Source organism: Trichosurus vulpecula, chromosome X (genome assembly GCF_011100635.1).
Source record: "Trichosurus vulpecula isolate mTriVul1 chromosome X, mTriVul1.pri, whole genome shotgun sequence".
In the NCBI taxonomy this organism is placed as follows: Eukaryota; Metazoa; Chordata; class Mammalia; order Diprotodontia; family Phalangeridae; genus Trichosurus; species Trichosurus vulpecula.
Window position 1 is genome coordinate 29,729,161 of NC_050582.1, and position 20,970 is coordinate 29,750,130.

General features: G+C 37.8%; 1 protein-coding gene across 1 annotated transcript in view; it reads right to left on the minus strand.

Moving 5' to 3' along the window:
* The window catches only part of MTM1 (myotubularin 1), a 103,297-nt gene that overhangs the window by 63,019 nt on the left and 19,308 nt on the right, over positions 1–20,970 (minus strand). The window contains exons 2-4 of the mRNA XM_036740066.1: positions 9,975–10,038; positions 7,031–7,103; positions 4,535–4,629 (exon numbers count right to left, since the gene is read on the minus strand). Of these exons, the coding sequence (XP_036595961.1) occupies positions 4,535–4,629; positions 7,031–7,103; positions 9,975–10,037 (231 nt within the window). The 5' untranslated portion in view covers position 10,038. The remainder of the gene's footprint in view (positions 1–4,534; positions 4,630–7,030; positions 7,104–9,974; positions 10,039–20,970) is intronic.

Genomic DNA, 20,970 nt, shown 5'->3' on the forward strand with positions numbered 1-20,970 from the left:
GGCCACATGTGGCACTCTAGGTCCTCAAGTGCAGCCCTTTGACTGAATCCAAACTTCACAGAACAAATCCCCTTAATAAAAGGATTTGTTCTGTAAAACTTGGACTCAGTCAAAAGGTCACACCTCAGGACCTAGAGGGCCACATGTGGTCTTGAGGCTGCAGGTTTCCCACCCCTGCCCTAGAGCTATTCTAGGATAACATTATGAGAACATGTAGTCTGGAAGCAATATTAGTGGTTAAATATAGGGATGTTGAAATGTCCTGGGATCTATGCTCTAGAGGAATTACAATGGGTCACTAATAGGAGACAAAAAGGTTCTATGTGGGTAGTCTGCTCTTGATTCCTGTGTACTTCAAATTTTCTATTTAGCTCCAACTTTTCATCAGAAATGCTTGGAAGTCCTCTATTTTCAAGTCAATAAGCATTTATTAAGCGTCTGCTATGTGCCAGGCACCATGCTAAATTTTCCTTTTTAGGTTTCTTAGTTACCAGTAGATCCTATCTTCACTTTGTTCTCTTACTCTAATAGATCTAGGCAATTTTCTTTCATGATTTCTTGAAATCTGATGTCCAAGTTCTTATTTTTGTCCTGGTTTTCAAGCAGTCCAACAATTAAAAATTCTCTCTTCTTGATCTGTTTTACAATTCAGTCATTTTTCATATAGTATCTTTCACATAAATACTTTAAATAAAATACTTTCATATAATACCTTTCAATTTTATTTTACTACTCTAATTTTCAAGCAATCTGTGGCTTGGGCAAGGTTTGTACCTCTTGTGCTAAGCTGTTAATTCTCCTTCAAGTCTTTCCATCACAGCCCTCATTTTTTTCTATTTCTTTTCTCTAGCATTCTGATTTCATTTATAAAACCATTTTTAACTCTTTAAAAAAAGTTGTAGGCTTCAGATAGAGCTGCGGACTGGATCAGAATCACACAGCTGCTGCTCACTTCTTGCTCCTACTCCTTACCCAGTACACAGCTTCAGGGCTATGACAGCTGCTTCCCTGGTCACCATTCTTAGATGAAGGTCACTGCCTCAGTGATAAAACACCTGTGACCCAGGTCTAGGGTACAAGTGAAAGTGTGGCCAGTTGACAGCTGTATCTATTCCCTGCTTGGCTTCAGGCCCATCCAATACCTTTTCTTACCTTAATGAACAGCTGCAGACCCCAGTTCTATTCCTGGGCATGGAGCCTTGCAGCACAGGGATAGAACTACTGTCCTAGAAATCCAGTCTCCAATCTCCACAGACCTCTATTTGTCTCCCTATGTCTAAGCCAGAAAAATGATTTATTGTAATTTTTCCATGCATTTTCTGATTAGTACTGGGTTTTTGTTGGAGTGGGATGGGGGCAGGTGGGAGGGGAGGAAGGTAGACGAGCTGGGTTATACTCCTTCCTCCTGTTCTGCCATCTTGGCTAGTCTCCCAGGCTTTAAAAAATTTACAATTTTCAAGGAGTCTAATAATTCCTTTTAAAAAAATTAATTTATTTTTAGTTTTCAACATTCACTTCCATAAGATTTTGAGTTCAAAATTTTCTCCCCATCTCTCCTCTCCCCACCCACCTTAAGATGGCATGTAATTTGATATAGGTTCTACATATACATTCATGTTGAACCTATTTTCACATTAGTCATGTTGTAAAGAAGAATTAGAATCAATGGGAGAAACCAAGAGAAAGAAGAAACAAAGAAAGAAAGAAAAAAAGAGAGCAAATGATATGCTTCAATCTGCATTCAGACTCCATAGCTCTTTTTCTGGATGTGGAGAGCATTTTCCATCATGAGTCCTTTGGAGTTGTCTTGGATCCTTGAATTGCTAAGAAGAGATAAGTCTAACAAAGGAGTCTAATAATTCTTAAATTAAATCTCCTTGCTTTGTTTTCTAGGTTAGTCATTTTTGATATCAGATTATATTTTCTTCCATTTCTGCAGCCTTTGGATATTGTTCTATTATTTCTTGCTGTCTCACAGAATCACTAATTTCTATTTGGTCTATTCTAGTTTTCAGGGAGTCCATTACTTGGGGAAGGTTTACCACTTTCTCTTCTATTAATTCTCTTTCCAATTCTTTCCTCTAGAGGTTTTATTTCATTTTTTATCTTTTGCTTCATTTCCTCTAAATATTCATGTAGTGCTTTTGGAAAATCCATTTTTTCCTTTGAGTTTCTGCTTTCAGTTACAGAGATGTTTTCTCCTCTCTGAGAAATACTTGGATAAGGAATAATGTTTTATACATGTTGGTGTCTTCTTTGGTTTATTCATCTTTCTAATCTTGGCCCTTAAACTGAGGCTTTGTGCCAGAGACAAGCTCTGTCTCCTGCTATGCTTTTTTTTGGGTAGGGTGGTCTGCCCTCCTTGGGCTCACTCTGGATCACCCGGGTTCCTTCACTGACTTCCAATTCTGAGGTCAGAGCCCCCTAGATCTTTGAGGTTCAGAGTACTAGACCTTGAAGATCTCCTATGGGTCTCAGAACAGAGTGCTAGGGACCACTGGAGCTCCTAGGCATGTGAGCTGCCCTGAGAATTGCCTTCTCACAGTGATCTCTGCCATTCTTCAGGGTTACCAAAGTCCCCACCCTAGAGTTTTCTTGGGGGACCTTCCATTCTTGTTGCTTCCAGACACAGAGCCCTGCAAGCTATACTTGTATCTGGCCTAGTTGCACTTGAGAAGTTATAGGCTTGTTTGCATGTGCTGGCACTGGCTTTACTTGGCTTCTGGCTGACTTTCTGTGTAGTTCTTGGTGAAGAATTATCTTATTGTAGTTTTTCATTAAATTTTTTGGTCATTATTCAGCAAATTTCAGGTTTTTGCTAGAGTAGGTATGTCGGAAATAGGCAGGCTGCCTCCATTTAGACAGCCATATTGACCAGAAGTCTGACAATGAACTTTACATAAAGAAAAAAAGGAGTCAAGCCATAACCTTGAACCCACATATCACTCAGCCAGGACATGCCCCAACAAGGGGGTTTAAAGAAAGGCCCCATATACATCAAAACATTTATAGCAGCACTTTTTGTGGTAGCAAGTAATTAGAAACAAAGGACATGCCCATCAACTGGGGAATTTGTGGCAAATGAATGTAATAGGATTATCACTGTGATTTAAGAAATGACTGAAAGAATTTGGAGAAGCATGGGAAAACTTATATGAACTAATGTAAAGTGAAGTAAGCAGATCTAGGAATACAACATGCAGAATGACTACAACAACATCCATGAAAAGAAGGAACAAACATCCAAACCGAATGCTATGAAATAATGACCAAATGTGTCCCCAAAGAATAAATAAAAGGTGTACCCCTTTTCATTCTTTGCAAAGGTAGGAGACTATGGGTGTGGAATACTGCACATACTGTCAGATTCAGTTGATAAATGGATTAGTTTTGTTGAATTGCTTTTTCCTCCCTCCTTTATATTCTTGTTACAAAGGATGAGATTTCACTGGGTAGGATAAAGGGGGATATATTCAGAAATGTGGGTGATATACCAAAAAAATCAATGAAACCTTAGAATTTTTTTCTTAAAAAAGAGGCTACTGTTGTCCTGAAGAATTAGCATGTGGAAAGTAGCAAGTCAGAATTTCTCCACTGCTTTGGCTGTTCCTCTCATTCACAGCCTGCTGTTAGGACCACTCCTGAAAAGATGTCACACATCCATCCCTGCTTTTCCCGTCCCTGTAATTTCCCATCACTAAGTCCCTACTACCTTCCATTTGCTTTGAGCACAGGCAGTCTATAACATCTGAAAGCCCTGCAAGTGCAGTCTAAATGATCACCACCCTTCTCTTTCTTTCTCTCCTTTTTTCCTTCACCATCATTGGCCAAATGTATTTTTCCCTACAGGGCTTTACTTCCTCCCACTATACCGATTTTCAGCAGTGACTATGAGATTTTCTCTGGTATGCAAGGGCAGATTTGGAAACTTACAAATTTGCAATACAAGAAAAAGATTGGGAAAGACTAAGCTAGAACCACAGTCACCCTGGTTCCAAGACCTGTTTTTTTCAGAACACAACTTTCAAGGTAAAGACCCAGTTAAGCTCTCAAAACTGCTATGAACTTTACTATTTTGTAGGGCTGACATGTTCTAGGTCAGGGGTTCTTAAGCTTTTTTGTGTCATGGAGCCTTTTAGCAGTATGGTGAAAACTATGGACTCCTCAGAATAACATTTTTAAATGCATAAAATATGTAGGATCACAAAAGAAACAAATTTTATAAAAATGCATATTAAAATATTTAAAAACAAGTTCATGGACCTCAGGTTAAGAACATCTATTCTAGATCATCCTAAACTTTCTGCTCTCTGTCCCCTACAAACATCAAACTATATTCCTATATTCCTTCCATGTAAAAGTTTCAGGTTCCATACTGTTTTATATAAATCTAGTCATTGATACTTCAGTTGCAAATATACTGGATAGCATGCATATTTGACCCACAGTGAACCTAATGACAAAAGAAAATTAAAGACAAGTTTATAATCTCTAACTATTCATAGTTATCTGTAAGCTCTTATGTTCTACTTACCGTTTCCAAGCTTCTTAAATACAAGCGATAATTGGTGATGTAAACTCGTCCTTTAATGGGGCCATTGAATGGACATATATAAATTACTTCTTTGTCTATTGAAGTAAAAAAAAAGTATCCAAGTAAGAACTAGCGAGGTTTAAAGTAAGCACTGGCAATGTTTTCACATGATCATGCCAAGGGAGTATAAAGCATTAGAGTAAATTGGTATGTGACACATCTGGGGTATAAGGAATGTCTCATCAAGCTTTCCCACAGTGATCATGACACCTGAGGCAAGGAAGGAGCTAAGAATTTGGGCTTGCTGAGCTCTGCTTTAAGATACACATATATTACAATGGTGGTTTTTGGTAATTAATGGATCCCTAAGAAAAGGAAGTCTGCCAAATGTTCCTAATCTATCCTCCTCTTGAGAGAAAGGTTCAGCTAAGTTTAAGCTCAAATATTTAAGTACTAAAAAGACATAACAGAGGATAGTGACTGAGTCTGCGGTAGGATGAAGCATAAGGAAAAACTAAATTAGAAGGCTGAATGTATTTATGGAATAACTTGAATTACTTAACTGCTTTTCATTTTTTAAAATTGATATCCCTTTTTTGCTCAAGTATAAAAGCAGTAATAACTAGTAAGTCTACTGCACAGGAAATTAAATGACAATCTTGTAGTATTACCAAGATTGAGGTCCTGCCTTCTATAAATGGTGTTGACAATTCTGTATTCTTTCTCTTGGGACAATGATAATGAGTTGGATATAGATTTTGTGGTGCTTTTCCCCCAGTAAGCGAGTTGCACACTTTTCACCTAGTGCCCTTTAGGGTCAAAAGGACAACCTACAAGCATGAGATTTTGTATGGATGGACTATGTCTAAGAACTAACACTTATCTACTGTGCCAAGTTAAAGGGCCCAATCCTGTAACCTTGACCTCATTAGTCCCATGTATGGTAAGTTAATCGGCCTTCCTCTCCACAATTTTCCCTCTTGAAACAATGCTTAATGAGCTTTGTTTTCAGTATTGAATGGTATTAGTTAGGTTTGAAAGATAACAATAATGTATCCTAAAAAGCAAGTACACAGTTCCTACAATGTCTGCAAATTACAAAATATTTTTCAGCAATAACATTTCATGAATACTGTTCCTTCAGGTTGCCTATCTCAGGGGTGGGAAACCTGTGGCCTTATAGGTCCTTAAATGCAGCCTTTTGACTGAATAAAAAAATAAAATTAAAATTTGGATTCAGGCAAAACGCTGCACTTAATGACCTAGAAGGCCACATGTGGCCTTAAGGCCGCAGGTTTCCCATCCCTGGCCTAGACTCAATACATACTGATTTGACTTGTTGACTTAACATGTTTTGCAATATGACATGACAAGTTATTTAGAATTTATGCCTCGGAATCCTTGATCCTCCTCCAACAAGGCTCTTCTTTTAAGTGGGTAACTTATAGAACTCTTTTAAGTCTTGACAAGAATTAGAAACATAGTACTACTTCTAGGTTGAAAAAGTTACCAGAGCAGCCTAGCACATGTGATATAAAAAAATCCCTTGGAGCAGAAGGTGGCAGAATAAGTCTGATCTCTGATCAGACAGATGGGGGGGTGAGGGTAGAGGTGGTGTTAGTGGACAGTAAGTAATGTTAAAAAACAAAAGCAGTATTTATTTTTAAAAATAAAGAAAAAGTACCCTAGCAAAAGAGTTCCCAGTAGGGAAAAATGCCTCCTACAGCTTTCCACAATTAGTAAGTACACAGGATGTCATAGGAGTTACTATGAAACTGATACAGGAATATTATAAGAAGTGAAACCTTATGGTATCAGTACTTGGCTCAGATAAAGCTCATGGATATTCCGGTAGTCTCATATTTGAATGACCATTACAAAGAAGGTAGCATCCTTTTAAGGCTGAAATGTCATGAATAAAAATGAATTAATGATAACCAACATCTTATCTGGAAAATCACTTCCCACCAGTATAGTTTCAAAATATAATTTGTTAATCTATAAACCTACCAGGTTTTTAGAATGCTACCTTTTAGCTGCTGGACTTTCTAATTTTAGGGTTAATAAGAGATCATGGTTGAGTATATTAGATTTTTATTTTAATAATTTGCGAATCAGTATTTACAGTAGGTATATTTACTATTCTAAGTAAAGAAACATTTGCATTTTAAAATCCAGAGGCTGAATAACTTAATATTATATTGGACTTACCATATAGTCAGTTTTTAGTTCAGAGAGGAAAATTTCTAGAGATAAATACCAAATTTCCTAAACAATTCTGTCTTTGGCACAGAAAAATAGCAATTATAATCAAGTTAACACAAAGCTCTTGAAATAGACATAACATCAAAGATCCAATGAAAGAAATAGTTCTCTCTTAACAGCCCTGAATAAAAGTGCCCTATTTGTCTAAATTTAGTCTTTAGAAGATAAGACCTAAGTGATTAGAGCCAGCTGATGTTTTGGGACACTTTATCAATTTCTAACAATCTTTACCCGTAATTCTGGTTTCTCCTGGAAGTCGAGGAATTTCTTCACAGAGGTCTCGAGTGAATCCGTCTCTTGAGCTCTGAAATAAAACAGGAGCATCAGAAAGAACTATAATGCTTTGTACAGGTTCTTTAGATCTCAGAAACACAAACTGAGCTAGCAAGATACTTTTTTTTAAAAAAAGAAAAAAATTGAAGAAAAATGAACATTAACAATGCTATAAAATTAGCGAATCACATTCGAATAACAACATAAGAAATGATTAGTAGCAATATTTATTTGCTATGCAATTGCTGGTCTGTTTTCAAAATAATGGAATACTTTTCAAAAAAATGGCTTTGCCAGTCAAATGATTCCAATTTTTTTATATAAATTATTCAAATTAAAGAAATAATGGCTTTGCACAGCCAACAAAAACCTGATTTCCAGCTCTGACATAAGAGTTAAAAGCCAAACATTAAAAATACTTTTACATTTTTCTAGATTTCCCATTATTCCCAGAAAAATGTTAGCATAAGCATAACAGGCCAGTCTGTTCTGGCAAGTTTCCTGCATACAATATGTAACATTCATCAGAGTAATCTTATAGTTTATGATCAAGGGAAAGTTTCATTTCAGTGTGGTCTCAACTCACCGGAATGACAAATCAGCCTTCTCTCAGGTCCAGCTCATCATATATATTAAGTTTCAGAGTTTGCTAAAATGATTTCTCCCAAAGGTAACTGAGTAAGAAGCTGAGCTAGCTTGTCTAGTAACCTCTAGCTCTCACTTAAGGCCTGGCACACTCACATAATATGGATGCAAGGGGGGGAAAAAGAGGTCTCTTGTGACCTCAAGGATTTAGCCATAATCCTCGCCTAGTTTCCCTAGTGACTTGTGAAGTACAAGAACCTACCTAATAAACCATCAAGCTTTAGGAGGGCTCTTTGGTGCTTTTCACGGCTGCCTTTCACTTCTTTCTCTCTTCGGTTTGGTCATTTTCCAATTTGCATTTAATTCATGTGTAAATGCCATAAATACCTTAGTGTGAATTTCAGAGAAGTGTTCAGCCCACCCCCTCCAGAGAGGGGCTTCAGTTGGAGAATGCCAGAGGCTCCTCTGACCACCTGTTTTCTTTCAGATTAGATGCAAGTTTACAGGCCAGCCTTAGAAAAATTTAAATTGCATTTGTTTGCACATTTTAATGAGGAGAATATTACATATTGCTTCAAGCCAGCAGTGTCTTTCTACACCCCGCCCCCCCAACACGCACACACAAAGAAAACTAAGTCATGAATCATGAAACTGAGGAGAAACTGACACTGGCAGTTAATACTTCATTTCACTAAGAAGCAGACAGAGAAACATAACTACCCTGTGGATCTTTTGAAAACCAAATTACTGGGCCAGTGGGAGAAAGCATTAATGATCACCAAAAAAGCATCTGGATAACAGAAACTAGTGTCTGAATGAAACAGGATATAGAAAGTATCCCAAAAGTCTTAGTGCAGTTTTAAGCTGTTAAAACTTTAAACTGAACTAAGACTTTTGGGACACCATATCTCTTAGGACAGTGGTGTCAATCTCAAATAGAAATAGAGGCTCTCAATCCACATCCCAAGGATTCCTGACAGCTCTGACTTAGTTTGAAAATGTAATGTTACCTATGTTTTATTATATCTGTATTGATTTTGTTAAATATTTCACAATTACAATTTAATTTGGTTCCAGCAGCACTCAGGAGTGTCTGACACCTCCATTTTAGGATATTAAAGGAACCTTATTACAATTTATTTCCCTGGGTTACCATGTGAATTTAGCACTGATCCAATATGATGTCATTTAAAGATTTTGAGTCCAAAGAGTTGGGTTCTAGACCCAGCTCTGTTATAACAAGCATAATAAAGAGCTTAAGGTTTGCAAAGTGCTATTACTGTCCTTATTTTACAGATGGGGAAACTGAGGCAGGCAGAGGTTAAATGACTTGGACAGGGTAGTATAGCTATTAAGTTTGTTGTTATTCAGTCATTTCAGTCCCATCTGACCCTTTGTGACCCCATTTGGGGTTTTTTTTTGGAGGGGGGGAAAGCAGGGCAATTGGGGTTAAGTGACTTGCCCAAGGTCACACAGCTAGTAAGTAAGTCTGAGGTCGAATTTGAACTCAGGTCCTCCTGACTCCAGGGCCAGTGCTCTACTCACTACGCCACCTAGCTGCCCCCATTTGGGGTTTTCTTGGCAGAGATACTGGAGTGGTTTGCCATTTCCTTCTCCAGCTCATTTGACAGATGAGGAAACTGAGGCAAACAGGGTGAAGTGACTTGCCTGAGGTCACACAGCTGGTAAGTGTCTGAGGCCAGATTTGAACTGAGGAAGATGTCTTCTGGACTCTAGGCCTGGCCCTTTATACATATACCACTTAGTGGCCCCAGCTAGCAAGTACCTGAGGTCAAATTTGAACTCAGGTCCTCTTGACCCAAGGTTCAGCACTCTATTCATCTTTGCCAAATCACTAAACCTTTTCTGAGTCTCAGTTTCTTCATCTGTAAAATGGGGGCTGAAGTACCTATCCTACTTCCCTCACAGGGTTTTTATGAGTGTCTAAGCAGTTAATGAAAAGTGCTTTGAAAAGTATAAAAGGCTTCATAAATATAAAATATGTTACTTCTGTACAAAATCAGATAGGAAAGGATCTGATTTCAATCACCATTTTAGGGAGCTCCCTCCATCAATACAGTCATCTATGACTTAGCTAAATCCTAGGGTTGCCTGAGGCACAGAGAGTTTTGGAGACTTGTCCAGGGTCAAACAATTAATACACGTTAGAGAGCTGTGTTAAACCTGAGTCTTTCTGACTTTAACCCCATTGTCTCCACCACACTAGACTGTCTCATTTCAATATAATAACAGCAGAAAAATACAAGGCACTGACTAATGAACGCAATATAAAAACAAGCAGAGAAGCTATACTTACCCTCCTAATAGAATCATTCTCCAAGGAGCGGGAGTTATATTTAGGTGTGGGTGCTGAAGCCATCCTGGAAGATTTGACAAGAAAGATAACGTTTAAGTATCGAACCAAAGTATAAATAATAATTAGAATTGGAATATTATATATTTTCCAATTTGATGTGACATATACTTGTTAAACTCTCACAGAATACAGAGACGACATTGTTGCGGGGGGGAGAAAAAAGAGATCATGTTTAAATGAGGTCCCTGCCCTCATGGAGCTTATAGTCTAGTAGAAAATGACATGTATGTAATACAGCCCCAAATAATCCATGAGTTCACCACATAGAGTTAAGAGGACATGAATTCAAATCTCAGCTCTACTGCTTAGTATGTCTGTGACTCCTTAACCTATGGTTCTCAGTTTCCTTATGCATAGGTTTATATATGCAGACATGTTTGACTTTTCCTTCTTTCTCTTACAATGTATGATCTTGAGATGAGTATATTAGAAACAAAGTACTATGTATGGTGGGGGTCTCATCTCTGACTAGAAGAATCAGGAGAGGCTTCCAGAAAAGCTTAGCCTTTAAGTTAAACTTAAGGGATGGGCAAGAATTTAACAGGCTGAGTGGGGAGGATGTTCCAGACACAGGCAACAAAGTGAACAAAGGCATGGAAGTGGAAAAATACATACAAGTGTAAGGGAGGGCAAGTGTTACAGTTTGGTTGGAGTACTGAGCATGTGGAAAGGAACAGTAAGATAAAATACCAGTCAAAGATTTCGAAGGCCTTTTGAACTCCAGGCAAAACACTCTGAACTTTATTCAGCAGACATTAAGGATTCATTGAAGGGTTCTGAGCAAAATAGTGACCTGACCATATCTCTTCATATGGAACAGTAGCTTGGCAGCTCTAACAGAAAAGAGACATTGAAGGGGGGAGAAAATAGAAGAAAAATTTACTAGGAGGCTATTCCAAGAGTCCAACCAGGTGGTAATTAAGGGTCTAGCCCCTGATTAGCAGCAGTAGAAAAGAAGAGGGGGACAGAGACTGGACATATTAGAGAGGTAACTGACAGGATGAGGGAAGCCAAGGAAAGAGTAAAAATGACATACATTTTATAGTGCCAAAGAAATGGAAACAAAAGTAGGTGCCTATCAATTGGGGAATGGTCAAACAAGTTGTGGTACATGAATGCAATGGAAAATTAGTGAGCTATAAGAAATTATGACTATGATGGATACGGAGAAGTATCAGAAGACTTATATGAACTGAAACAAAGCAAAATAAGGAAAACCAGAAAAAGAACATACAGGACTACAATAATATAAATGGAAAAACCAACAAAATAATTGTAACTGAATGCCATGAAGTTATTATGACTAAGCTTGATCCCCAAGAAGAGAAAAGAAAAAGTTCCTCCTCCATTTCTTTGCAGAGGTGGGGCCTATGGGTGTGAAACACTGCAAATGTCTGACTTTTTCTTTTTTTTGATTAGTTAGTATTTGAGTGATTGAAACGAAGCTGCATGTTAAAATTTTATTAATATTTTACTTTCTGGGCTTCTAAAAAGACCTCCTTTAATTTCTTTCAAGATCCAACTGTGTGGGCTCATGGTAATTTACATGGTGGGGTTAGAAACAGTTGTAACACAGAGTATAATGAAGAAGCTCCTATAAAAATGTACATGTATATTGGAAGGTGACCAGAGAGAAAATAATAAAGATCCAATTCCAATTACTCAAAGGCTGATTAGTTTGTGGATTGCCCATAGACCCCGGGCTTCTGCTTGTCTTCCCTGCTGCCAACCTTTGAGCTAATTCTTCTTTTTTATGTGTTGGTTAGTTTTGCTGGACTGTTTTTCTTCTGTTATGAATGTTAAGAATGGCTCTCTTGGAGTGAGGGAAACAGATATATTGGGAAATGTAGGAGATATTAAAAATAAGTCAATACATTTTTCCAAGAGTTTAACATGATATATTTATTCTTCAAGTTAAAAAGTTTTAGAAGTAGAATGGATTTGATTTAAATTAGTCTAAATTTGTCAGGAAAACATGATTTAATCAATCCTTCCCTGAAAAAATATATTCTTTTATATAACTAATATATATTCTTCACAATTTAGTTAGTACCAGAGGACTTATTCTTAGGAGGGATGCAGTGTGCATTTTAAAGCTGTGCTTTATTTGTTTTTTTTAGATCAATGTGACCTCTAAATAAAGTCTGCATTATAGAATAAAAAACAAGTTTCAATTGTATTGGTTCAGTTCTCATGAGAGGAGCAGCTCCATCTACTGTATGTTTTCAAATGCAAGGAAAGAATGAAGACGGCCCGGCTGTCCCCAAAAGACTAAAAAAGAAGCTTCTTACATTTATTGATTGAACAAACAACATATGAAAGTCTGATCAAGACCTGACCAAGAAACTGATTTTTAAAAAATTTAGTCAATAAATTAGCCAAAATTTAGACTATAAATAAAAGCTTAAAGCAGGTCATTACAAAGACTTGAAAGTACAGTATAATGAGGCTAGGCTACTTGGATATGCAAACAGACCTGCAGCTTGGAAACCTGACAAACCAAGTCATTAGAGGGGTCCCTGAGGTAGTCAAGAGGGTTAAAGGCTGGCAAGAAGACAAGGAACAAAGAATCTCATGACATCATGGGAAGAGGAACTCTCTCTTGAATCTCCTAACGTCTAGCTGAAGATCTGGCTAGAAATGACAACCCTCATGAATCTGGGCATTGTTTCTCAACCACCAAAATTTGTCCACAGCTAGGGAAGGTGGAATCCACCTCAAAAGAGGAACAAGGTGACAGAAAAGTACATGTGAGAGAGAGAAGACAGATGATCAGAGTAGGGGGCTGGGATGAGGAGATAAAGAGAAGTTTATTCTCCCCCCCTTCTGGCTCCTCTTCCTTTCCTTCTTTCCTTTATTCCTTCTTTCTCTGTTTCTCTTAGAATAGCAGAAATAAAAGTGTTTTTCTTTCTTCTTAATTTCTTTTTTTCTAACTTTCTTCTCTCTCCTTTTTCTTCTCTTTCTTTCCCTTTCCTCTATTCTTTCTCCTTCTCCAAAAGAAACAGGAAAAGTTAAACTTTCATATTCTCTGACTGAAAGAAGAGAGTTATTCTTTTCTCTCTTTTTTTCCTATCTGGTTTTCTCAGAAAATTTTTTTCTATTCTGTCTCTCTCTAAAGTTGCTTTCCCTTTCTCTAAGAGAAACAGAGCAAGTTACTCTTTTTAAAGACTCTCTTGCTTTTTCTTTTACTCTGCCTTCTTTGTTTTTGGAGAAAAACAGTTTCTCCCTCCCCTTCTCCCCCTTCCTTTCCTTTCCTCTTCCTCTCCCCTCTCATTCCCCCCTCCCTTCTGTTTCTCTAAGAGAGAGAGAGAAAATGAAAGCTTCTCTTTCCTGACCCTCTCTTTTCTCTAAAACGACAAAAAATCAGTCCACAGCTCAGGAAGGTAAAAACCATCTCCCTAGAGAAACAGGTCAACAGGAAAGTACTGAGCTAGATCTAGTACAACTTGTAGAAAGGGAAAGGTGAATGATCAGAACTAGAGGATGGGAAAAAAGGGAAGGGGAGTGGGGGGAGGAGGTTTCTAGTAGCCAAATCCCTGACCTCTCTTCTTCAAGAGACTAAAGGAGTTGGGCAACCAATGGAAATGGCTTTGAACTTGCACAAGTTGGGCTAAGAGCTTTCTAAAACTTCATTATTTTTCTCTTCTTTCTTGTGTTCCAGAAGGGGAAACAATCAATAATCAACTTGGTGCCTCTTTATTGTGAATAGGGCCACTACTAGGGAAGGCTTGGCCCTTCTAAGTGCCTAACATTGCTTGGCAATATTTAATAACACAAGGGAAAAACAAAGAATCAAATTGATCAACAGGGGTGAGCTGGGCTGCTCTCCTGGGGCTGGCTCGAGGACTAAGGAGAAGGTCTTGATTGTAATGTATTAATAGTGTTATTGTGAAAAGATGTTGGTTGGGACAACTATATAAGAGGCATGCCTATACGGGCAAAGGGGGATTGTATTTCTCTTAATCACATGCAGTGAATTCTAATTTGCTAGGTTTTTATTTCACCTTGAGAACTGTTTGTGGCCAAATATAAGGGCACTTTTCCCCTTGTTTTTTCACTTTTCCAGTGAAGTAGAAGTGAAATTCAAGAATACTATTATACCTAGAGTCTCTTTCAATAGCATGAAATTTGAAAAATAAATAAAACCTTTCCAGGTGATTTCTGAAAGTTTTTTCTTTTGTCTCAACTTTTAGGTTGAGCATCAAAGAATTTCAGGTCATTTCTGAGGCTGTCTTTTCCTGAGCTTGGTGTTTCTATCATTGAAAAAAAAATGTCAATTAAATGAGAGTTCCATTCTATAATTTAAATGTCAGTTAACCCATAATTTACTGTATGCACTTATGCTGATTGGCAGTACTTAGGCTACATAATACTTTGTGACACTGTATAAACAAAGCTTTCAGATTATTAGGCCACCTAAGAGGGTGAGCAAATTTAAGACAAGCCTTCAAGTTTTTTCTCCCCATCAAAAGCTATTTGGGAAAGTGGGAAAAAGGTTTTAATATTTCCACCAGTTTTGAAAACATTTTGTGATGTTTTTATTTCTACTTTTTTCTAGCTTTTAGATCTTTCAAAAAATAAAATACTATCAAAAACTAACAACAATCATTTGTTTCATCTTATACACATGTCCTCTGACCTAACCCAGTAGAATGTTTCTAAATGAGAAAGAACATTCTCCGGCTATGGAAAAGAATAGTGTACTATCTGTCTTATGGTAAGATTATGCTTCTAACCTACAGACAACGCCATTAGGTTACGTTTTGTCAAAACGATGTCCATCCAATTGCACAATAGACAGCTTCAGGGCTAGTCACTGCTTCTGTATTCCCTGACTACCTCACTGATTAACACATTGTACTCCCAAATCATCTAGCTTGGTGATTTTAGATGCAACCATTTCAAAAGTTTTGTGAACTAGGATAAGCAAAAGTAATCCCGACATGGTCAATATCACCTTTTCCAAAGCTGAAACAAGTCTTTCCAGCTACCTTTTTCTAAAGCATGCCCATTACCATGATGAAAACCAGACAATATTAGACTTCCCCTGTGTACCTGTTCTCGTAGAGTTCCTAACAGAGGAACAGAGTCCTTTTATTTGGCCCCAAGTACCTAGAACTATGCCATAAGTTTCTTGGGGGTGACTTTAACTAGTATCTACTTGAAAACAATAAGAGAATACTGTCCATAACAAATATGTATATAAAAAGTAGGATCTGATTACATTGGTTTCCTAAAAAATAAAATAAAATAAAAACCAAAACCTAGAGCTATGCCAGACCATAACACAGGACCAAATCTTTAGAGCTAAATGGGACCACGGAGATCATCTAACTAACCCTCTCATTTTATAAAAAGGAAAAGAAAGCCCAGAGAAGTTGTGACTCACCCAATATCACTAAGCTAGTGTGATATTGCCAGAATTTGAACCCTCTGACTCCTAATCCAGAGCTCTTTCTTTTGTGCCATGTACAAAAGTTGAAAAAACAAATAGACAGTAATGTACTATTTATTCAGCTGTGCGACCTTGGGCAAAGGATTTAACTCTTTGGGCCTCAGCTTCCTCATCTGTAAAATTAAGGGGCTGGACTGAGCAATTTCCGAGTTCCACCACAACTCTAACATTCTTTGATTTTCAGTTCATCACTGGTAGGCTGGTCACATGACCCATGGAACAGAGTCTATGTAATCAGCTCTAACATACTACCTTTCCTTACACTCAGAAATTCACTCTTAATTTTGTTTCAAGTTGATCTTTATGATTAATTTGAAAGATCCTAGTTCTATAAGACATATGACAACCTTTGGCCAAAAGCAATAAGATTCTGAGCCAGTAAGGAATGTGCTTTGGATTATATTTAATCACAGAAATGCTTGTGACCAATGACAAAGATGTTCAAGATACTTGACTAGTTTATACATGTATAGTGTGGCCTTGGAACATCTTCCTATGTTTCCCCTACTGATTTCTATCAAAGTACTTGCAGAAGGAAAATGCTTTGTAAATTCTTTAGGAAAACACCCACTTCCAATGTCTGGTACCTCTAGAAGCAAGATAAAGATGATCAAGTTCAAGAACTACATGCACAAATAACTGAAACAACATCAAGAATCCAAGGTCAGACATCTCACATCCTAGGTCAAGATTAATTCTAAATGGACACGTGACTTAGTTATGAAAGGTGACATCACAAGGTAATTAGAAGAACAAGGGAGAATTTATCTTTTTGATCTGCAGATAGAGGAAGAGTTTATGACAGAGAGCATCACAGGATCATCTCCTGTGACAAACAAATTTAATTACATAATTTTTTAAAACTTGTACAAACAAAACTAGTGCAGTTAAATTGAAGGGAAATGGCTAACTGGAAGAAAATCTTTGCCATAAGTTTCTCTGATAAAGGTCTCATACCCAAGGTATTATAACAGTTAAAATTAAGGTAGCCTGAAGCACAAAGTTCTGAACATGATAAACGTATTAGTAAAGAGTGAATTTGCCAATTAGTGGGATGTCAGCTTCCCCAGCACAGGTAAGACCCGTATTAGGGGGATGACTTGCTTTGATACTTTTGGGGAGGACAGAACAAAGAACAGGACTTCATTGGTGGGGAACAAGTTGTGATTGGTTAAAAGAGCTTGACATCATGAATAGCAAAACCAATAAAACTAGTTACAGAGCTGAGGCATGGGGCATAATATGATTGGCTGGGAACTGGGAATAAGGGGCTACCAACAATCCTCTCCTTCCCTCCTGTGACTAAGAAATGTTCATTGTTTGAGTCCACCTACAAGGTTGGAGATAGCGGACCAGTCTAGTTTGGATAACAAACCAGACATCCTGGAACGACTGCTTGGTGGTATAAAGATCCTGGAACAGTCTCTGGTGTTCACCTGCCTCCTTCAAATTAAGAGATTTCCTTGACACAAGAATAGAAAAGTGATGATCAGGAGAACTGGCTGTCTAAACATAACTCATTACAGCCCATCTGAATGTCTGAATTAAATTAGTTCAGAGACAAAGAACCATGACTTAGACAATTACAGTGAATTATAAATAGGATCAATTAAAAAAAATCAATCTGATTATTTCAGTATATAAGCAACTGATCCAAATGTGCAAGAATAAGAGTCATTCCCCATTAGGTAAATGGTCAAAGGATATGAACAGGGAGTTTTTAAAGGAAGAAATCCAAGCTAGCAACACACATAGGAAAAATGCTCCAAATCAATAGTATAGAAATGCAAATTAAAGAAAGCAACTCTTAAGCTCTATCTCACATCCAACAGGCACACATATTCCCAGTTGCGGGAGCTGTGAATTGGTCCAGTCACTCTGGAAAACAATTTGCCCCAAAGTCATCAAACTATACATACCCTTTGCCCTATGATACCACTACAAGGCATATATCCCAAAAGAATCAAAGATGCTGGCTCTTTTCATAGTGGCAAAAATCTGGAAACTAAGGAGGTACCCAGTTTTTGGGGAACGGCCAAACAAATTATGGTATATGAATGTAATGAACTGCACGATAAAGAATGATAAAATGGACAGTTTCAGAGAAAACTGCAAAGATCTGTATGAACTGATACAGAATGAAGTGAACACAACCAAGAGAACAATTTTTATAATGACAACAACATTGCATAAAGACAAACGACTCTGAAAGACTGATCAATACGATGACAAACCAGGATTCCAGAGAACCAGTGATGGTACCCATCTCCTAACAAAGGTGATGGGATTCAAAATGCAGAAAGGCCAATGAGGGAATTTTCTTTGATTATGCATATTTTTTATTTGGGTTTTCTTTTTCTTCTTTCTTTTTTTTTGGTTGTTCAAATGGGGGGGAGGAGGAAAAATACTTATTAATTGGAAAAATAATAAAATTAAGCAAAAACAAACATAAAAAGTCCATGTCACAGAGCTATGTATTTCTGAAAGATGTTAACCCCAAGTTCCTAAAAGGCATAATAAGAAAGGACTAAAGAAGATTTGGGCCACTAACACTAAAGCCTGTACCCAAGCAGAGGCAAATGAGGCCTTTAGCAACACACTCTCAAAGGCTAAGACTTAAAACCCACAATCAACAAGTGCATGGAGCTCAAAGTCACCACAAAAATATATAAGCCCCAAGGTCACCAAGCCTACTGTGGTCAGAACCTGAACCTGCCACCCTAATGTCACCCTGCCTACTGAGTCTAAGGTATTCAAATCCAAGGTTGTATGACCCCGGGACTCCTCAAGACTGTCAGTCCCAAGCCTACATACTTTAAGGCAAAAGTACTAGTATGAACTCTGAATGATATTTTTCCCTATCTATGGCACCATTACCAGGGCAGAAGAGGAGGACAGAAGAAAAACAAATTAGGAAGTTTTCTATATGAACTAGCAATTTTCTATATAACTAAGACAGTTAATAATTTCAAATATCCAAAAGCCACCCTGCAAAGATATCACATCCTCCCATCCCCACCCTACCGCCCCCCCCCCACACACTTAAGTGGGATCAGTCAACTCACCACCAGGGGACTTAATATCTGAGAGTGAACAAAGGTCTAAAATAAGAACAAGAAGATCAAGTTGTGCCAACATGCCAATCACTTGGCACGCACAGCCATTATATCCAGCAAGTACATAAAAAATTTGCTGAATTGAATTGCTGACTCTAGATCATAAGAAAACTTTTTGTTGAATTTCCCCCTAAAGTTGTATATTCCAGAAAAATGACTTTAATGTTTTACATGTGAAACTTTATATAGAGGTAAAATTTAAAGAAAATACTAACATGTCAAGAGCAGCAATAGCAAGGAAAGGGCTAAGCTCTACATAATACCCACTTTTGAACTTATATACCAATACCTTATTTTAAAGGTTTTTTAAATTTTCATTTTTTTTTATGAGCTCAACATCTACTTTCCACGGTCACCCACTTATAGAATAACAGTTGAAAAGGTCCTTGAGGGTCATCTAATTGGACCTTTCACTATGCATGCATGAGAGGCAGCTGGTGGCACAGCGCACAGTGCAATGAACCTGGAGTCAGGAAGACTTGAATTCAAATTCAGCCTCAGACACTTCCTAGCTGTGTGTTCCTGGGCAAGTCACTTTACCCTGTCTGCCTTAGTTTCCTCATCTGTAAAATGGGGATCATAATACCACCTATCTCACAAAGTTGTGAAGATCTAGTGCTAGCAGAGATCTGTAGTGCTCATCTAGTCTAACCCCTCATTTAAATGATAAGCAAACTGAGGCTTACAACTTTGTGTGACTATGGGAAAATCACTCATCCCCTCTGTGTTTCAGCTTCTTCATCTATAAAATGAGAAAGCTGCACTAGATTTGAACCCTTTTTTGTACTTCTTTTGACACTCTGATTAAGCCTATGGATACATTCTCACAATAATGGTTTTAAATGCATAAAATGCATTTAATATTAAATTAAATGCATAAAATAACACAAAGAGGATTACAAAGGACAATCAAATATACTGAAATACAGTTACCAAAGGAGATTTTTTTGTAAAGTTCGTACAGTCAGATTAAGAACCCCTGGAATAGGTGATTTCTAAGACCTTTTCCAACTCTAAATCTCCAATTCTGTGATCCTATGATATTCATCAGGGACTGTTCTAATCGAAAGTTTTTTCTTATAAAGAGCTGAAATGGGCCTCTCTCATTTCCCACTGGTCTTAGTTTCATCCTCTGCAGCACTATACAGATTAGGTCTTTGCAATGGCAGTTGCAAAAAAATCCCCTTTTTTCCTAGGGAAAAGGGTTGAAAAATTATTCTGTAAATAATTTTCTTCCCAAAATATTGGGGGGACCATATAAGGTAGAAAACACCCCCAAAACACAATAATACTTATTAAATACACACACACACATACATACGTACATTCTCTCTCCAAGATTTACTCATACATTTTCTGTTTTAAATCTGCCATCTGCCACCTCCCCCAAAGTCCATTCCCTAACACTTCTTAGATGTTACATGACCTCAAACTCACTTTCTTCCACTTAATTGGTTCCCACTCCCAAATATCTCATTCCTGTAAATGGCATCATCACTTTCCTACTAAGACTTAAAACCCTGGAGCAGTCTTTGACTCTTGACTCTCTTTTATTTCTCATGCTCGGGTATTAACTCTTTAGCATTTCCTTCCTTCAGTATGCCTCGGATATCTGGCCCTTCTCACTATTCTAGCCCTCATCTCATATAAGAATGACTAAAACAGCCTGCAGACTGACTTCTCTGATTCTAGCCTGCCCCCTTCTCTAATTTAACCTGCTCACCACTCCCTGATAACCTTCATTTAATCACTATTTTCATCATGTCTTTTCCCTCAAAAGTTTTCAGGGGCTCCATATTTCCTAGTGCAACAAATCTAAATTCCTCTGCCTGCCCTTGAAGACTCTCCATAATCTGACCACTACTTGCCTATTAGCTCTTAACTCCCAATACTCTACTACCCTCTCATTCAAGTCTGGACAGCTTCCTGTTGTTGTCCAGTCATGTGTCTGACTCTTTGTGACCCCATTTGGGGTTTTCTTGGCAGAAATACTGGAGTGGTTTGCCATTTCCTTCCTCAGCTCATTTGACAGATGAGGAAACTGAGGCAAACAGGGTAAAGTGACTTGCCCAGGGTCACACAGCTAGTAAGTGTCTGAGGCCAGATTTGAACTCTAGATCTCTATCCACTGTGCCCCCTAGCTGGGAATCTAAATCCTATCAATCCTTCAAGGCCCATCTTGTCTTACCTCCTCCATGATGCTTCCCTCAACTACTTCAGTCCACATTAATCTCTCCCTACTCCTACTTCCTAAACACATCACATATGCTGCCCTTTTTAAATGCTTACTATTACTTGGGAATACCAACTTGTACTCTTCTCAGTTTCACATGCATATGTTTTATCTCCCCAAGTACCCTGTTAG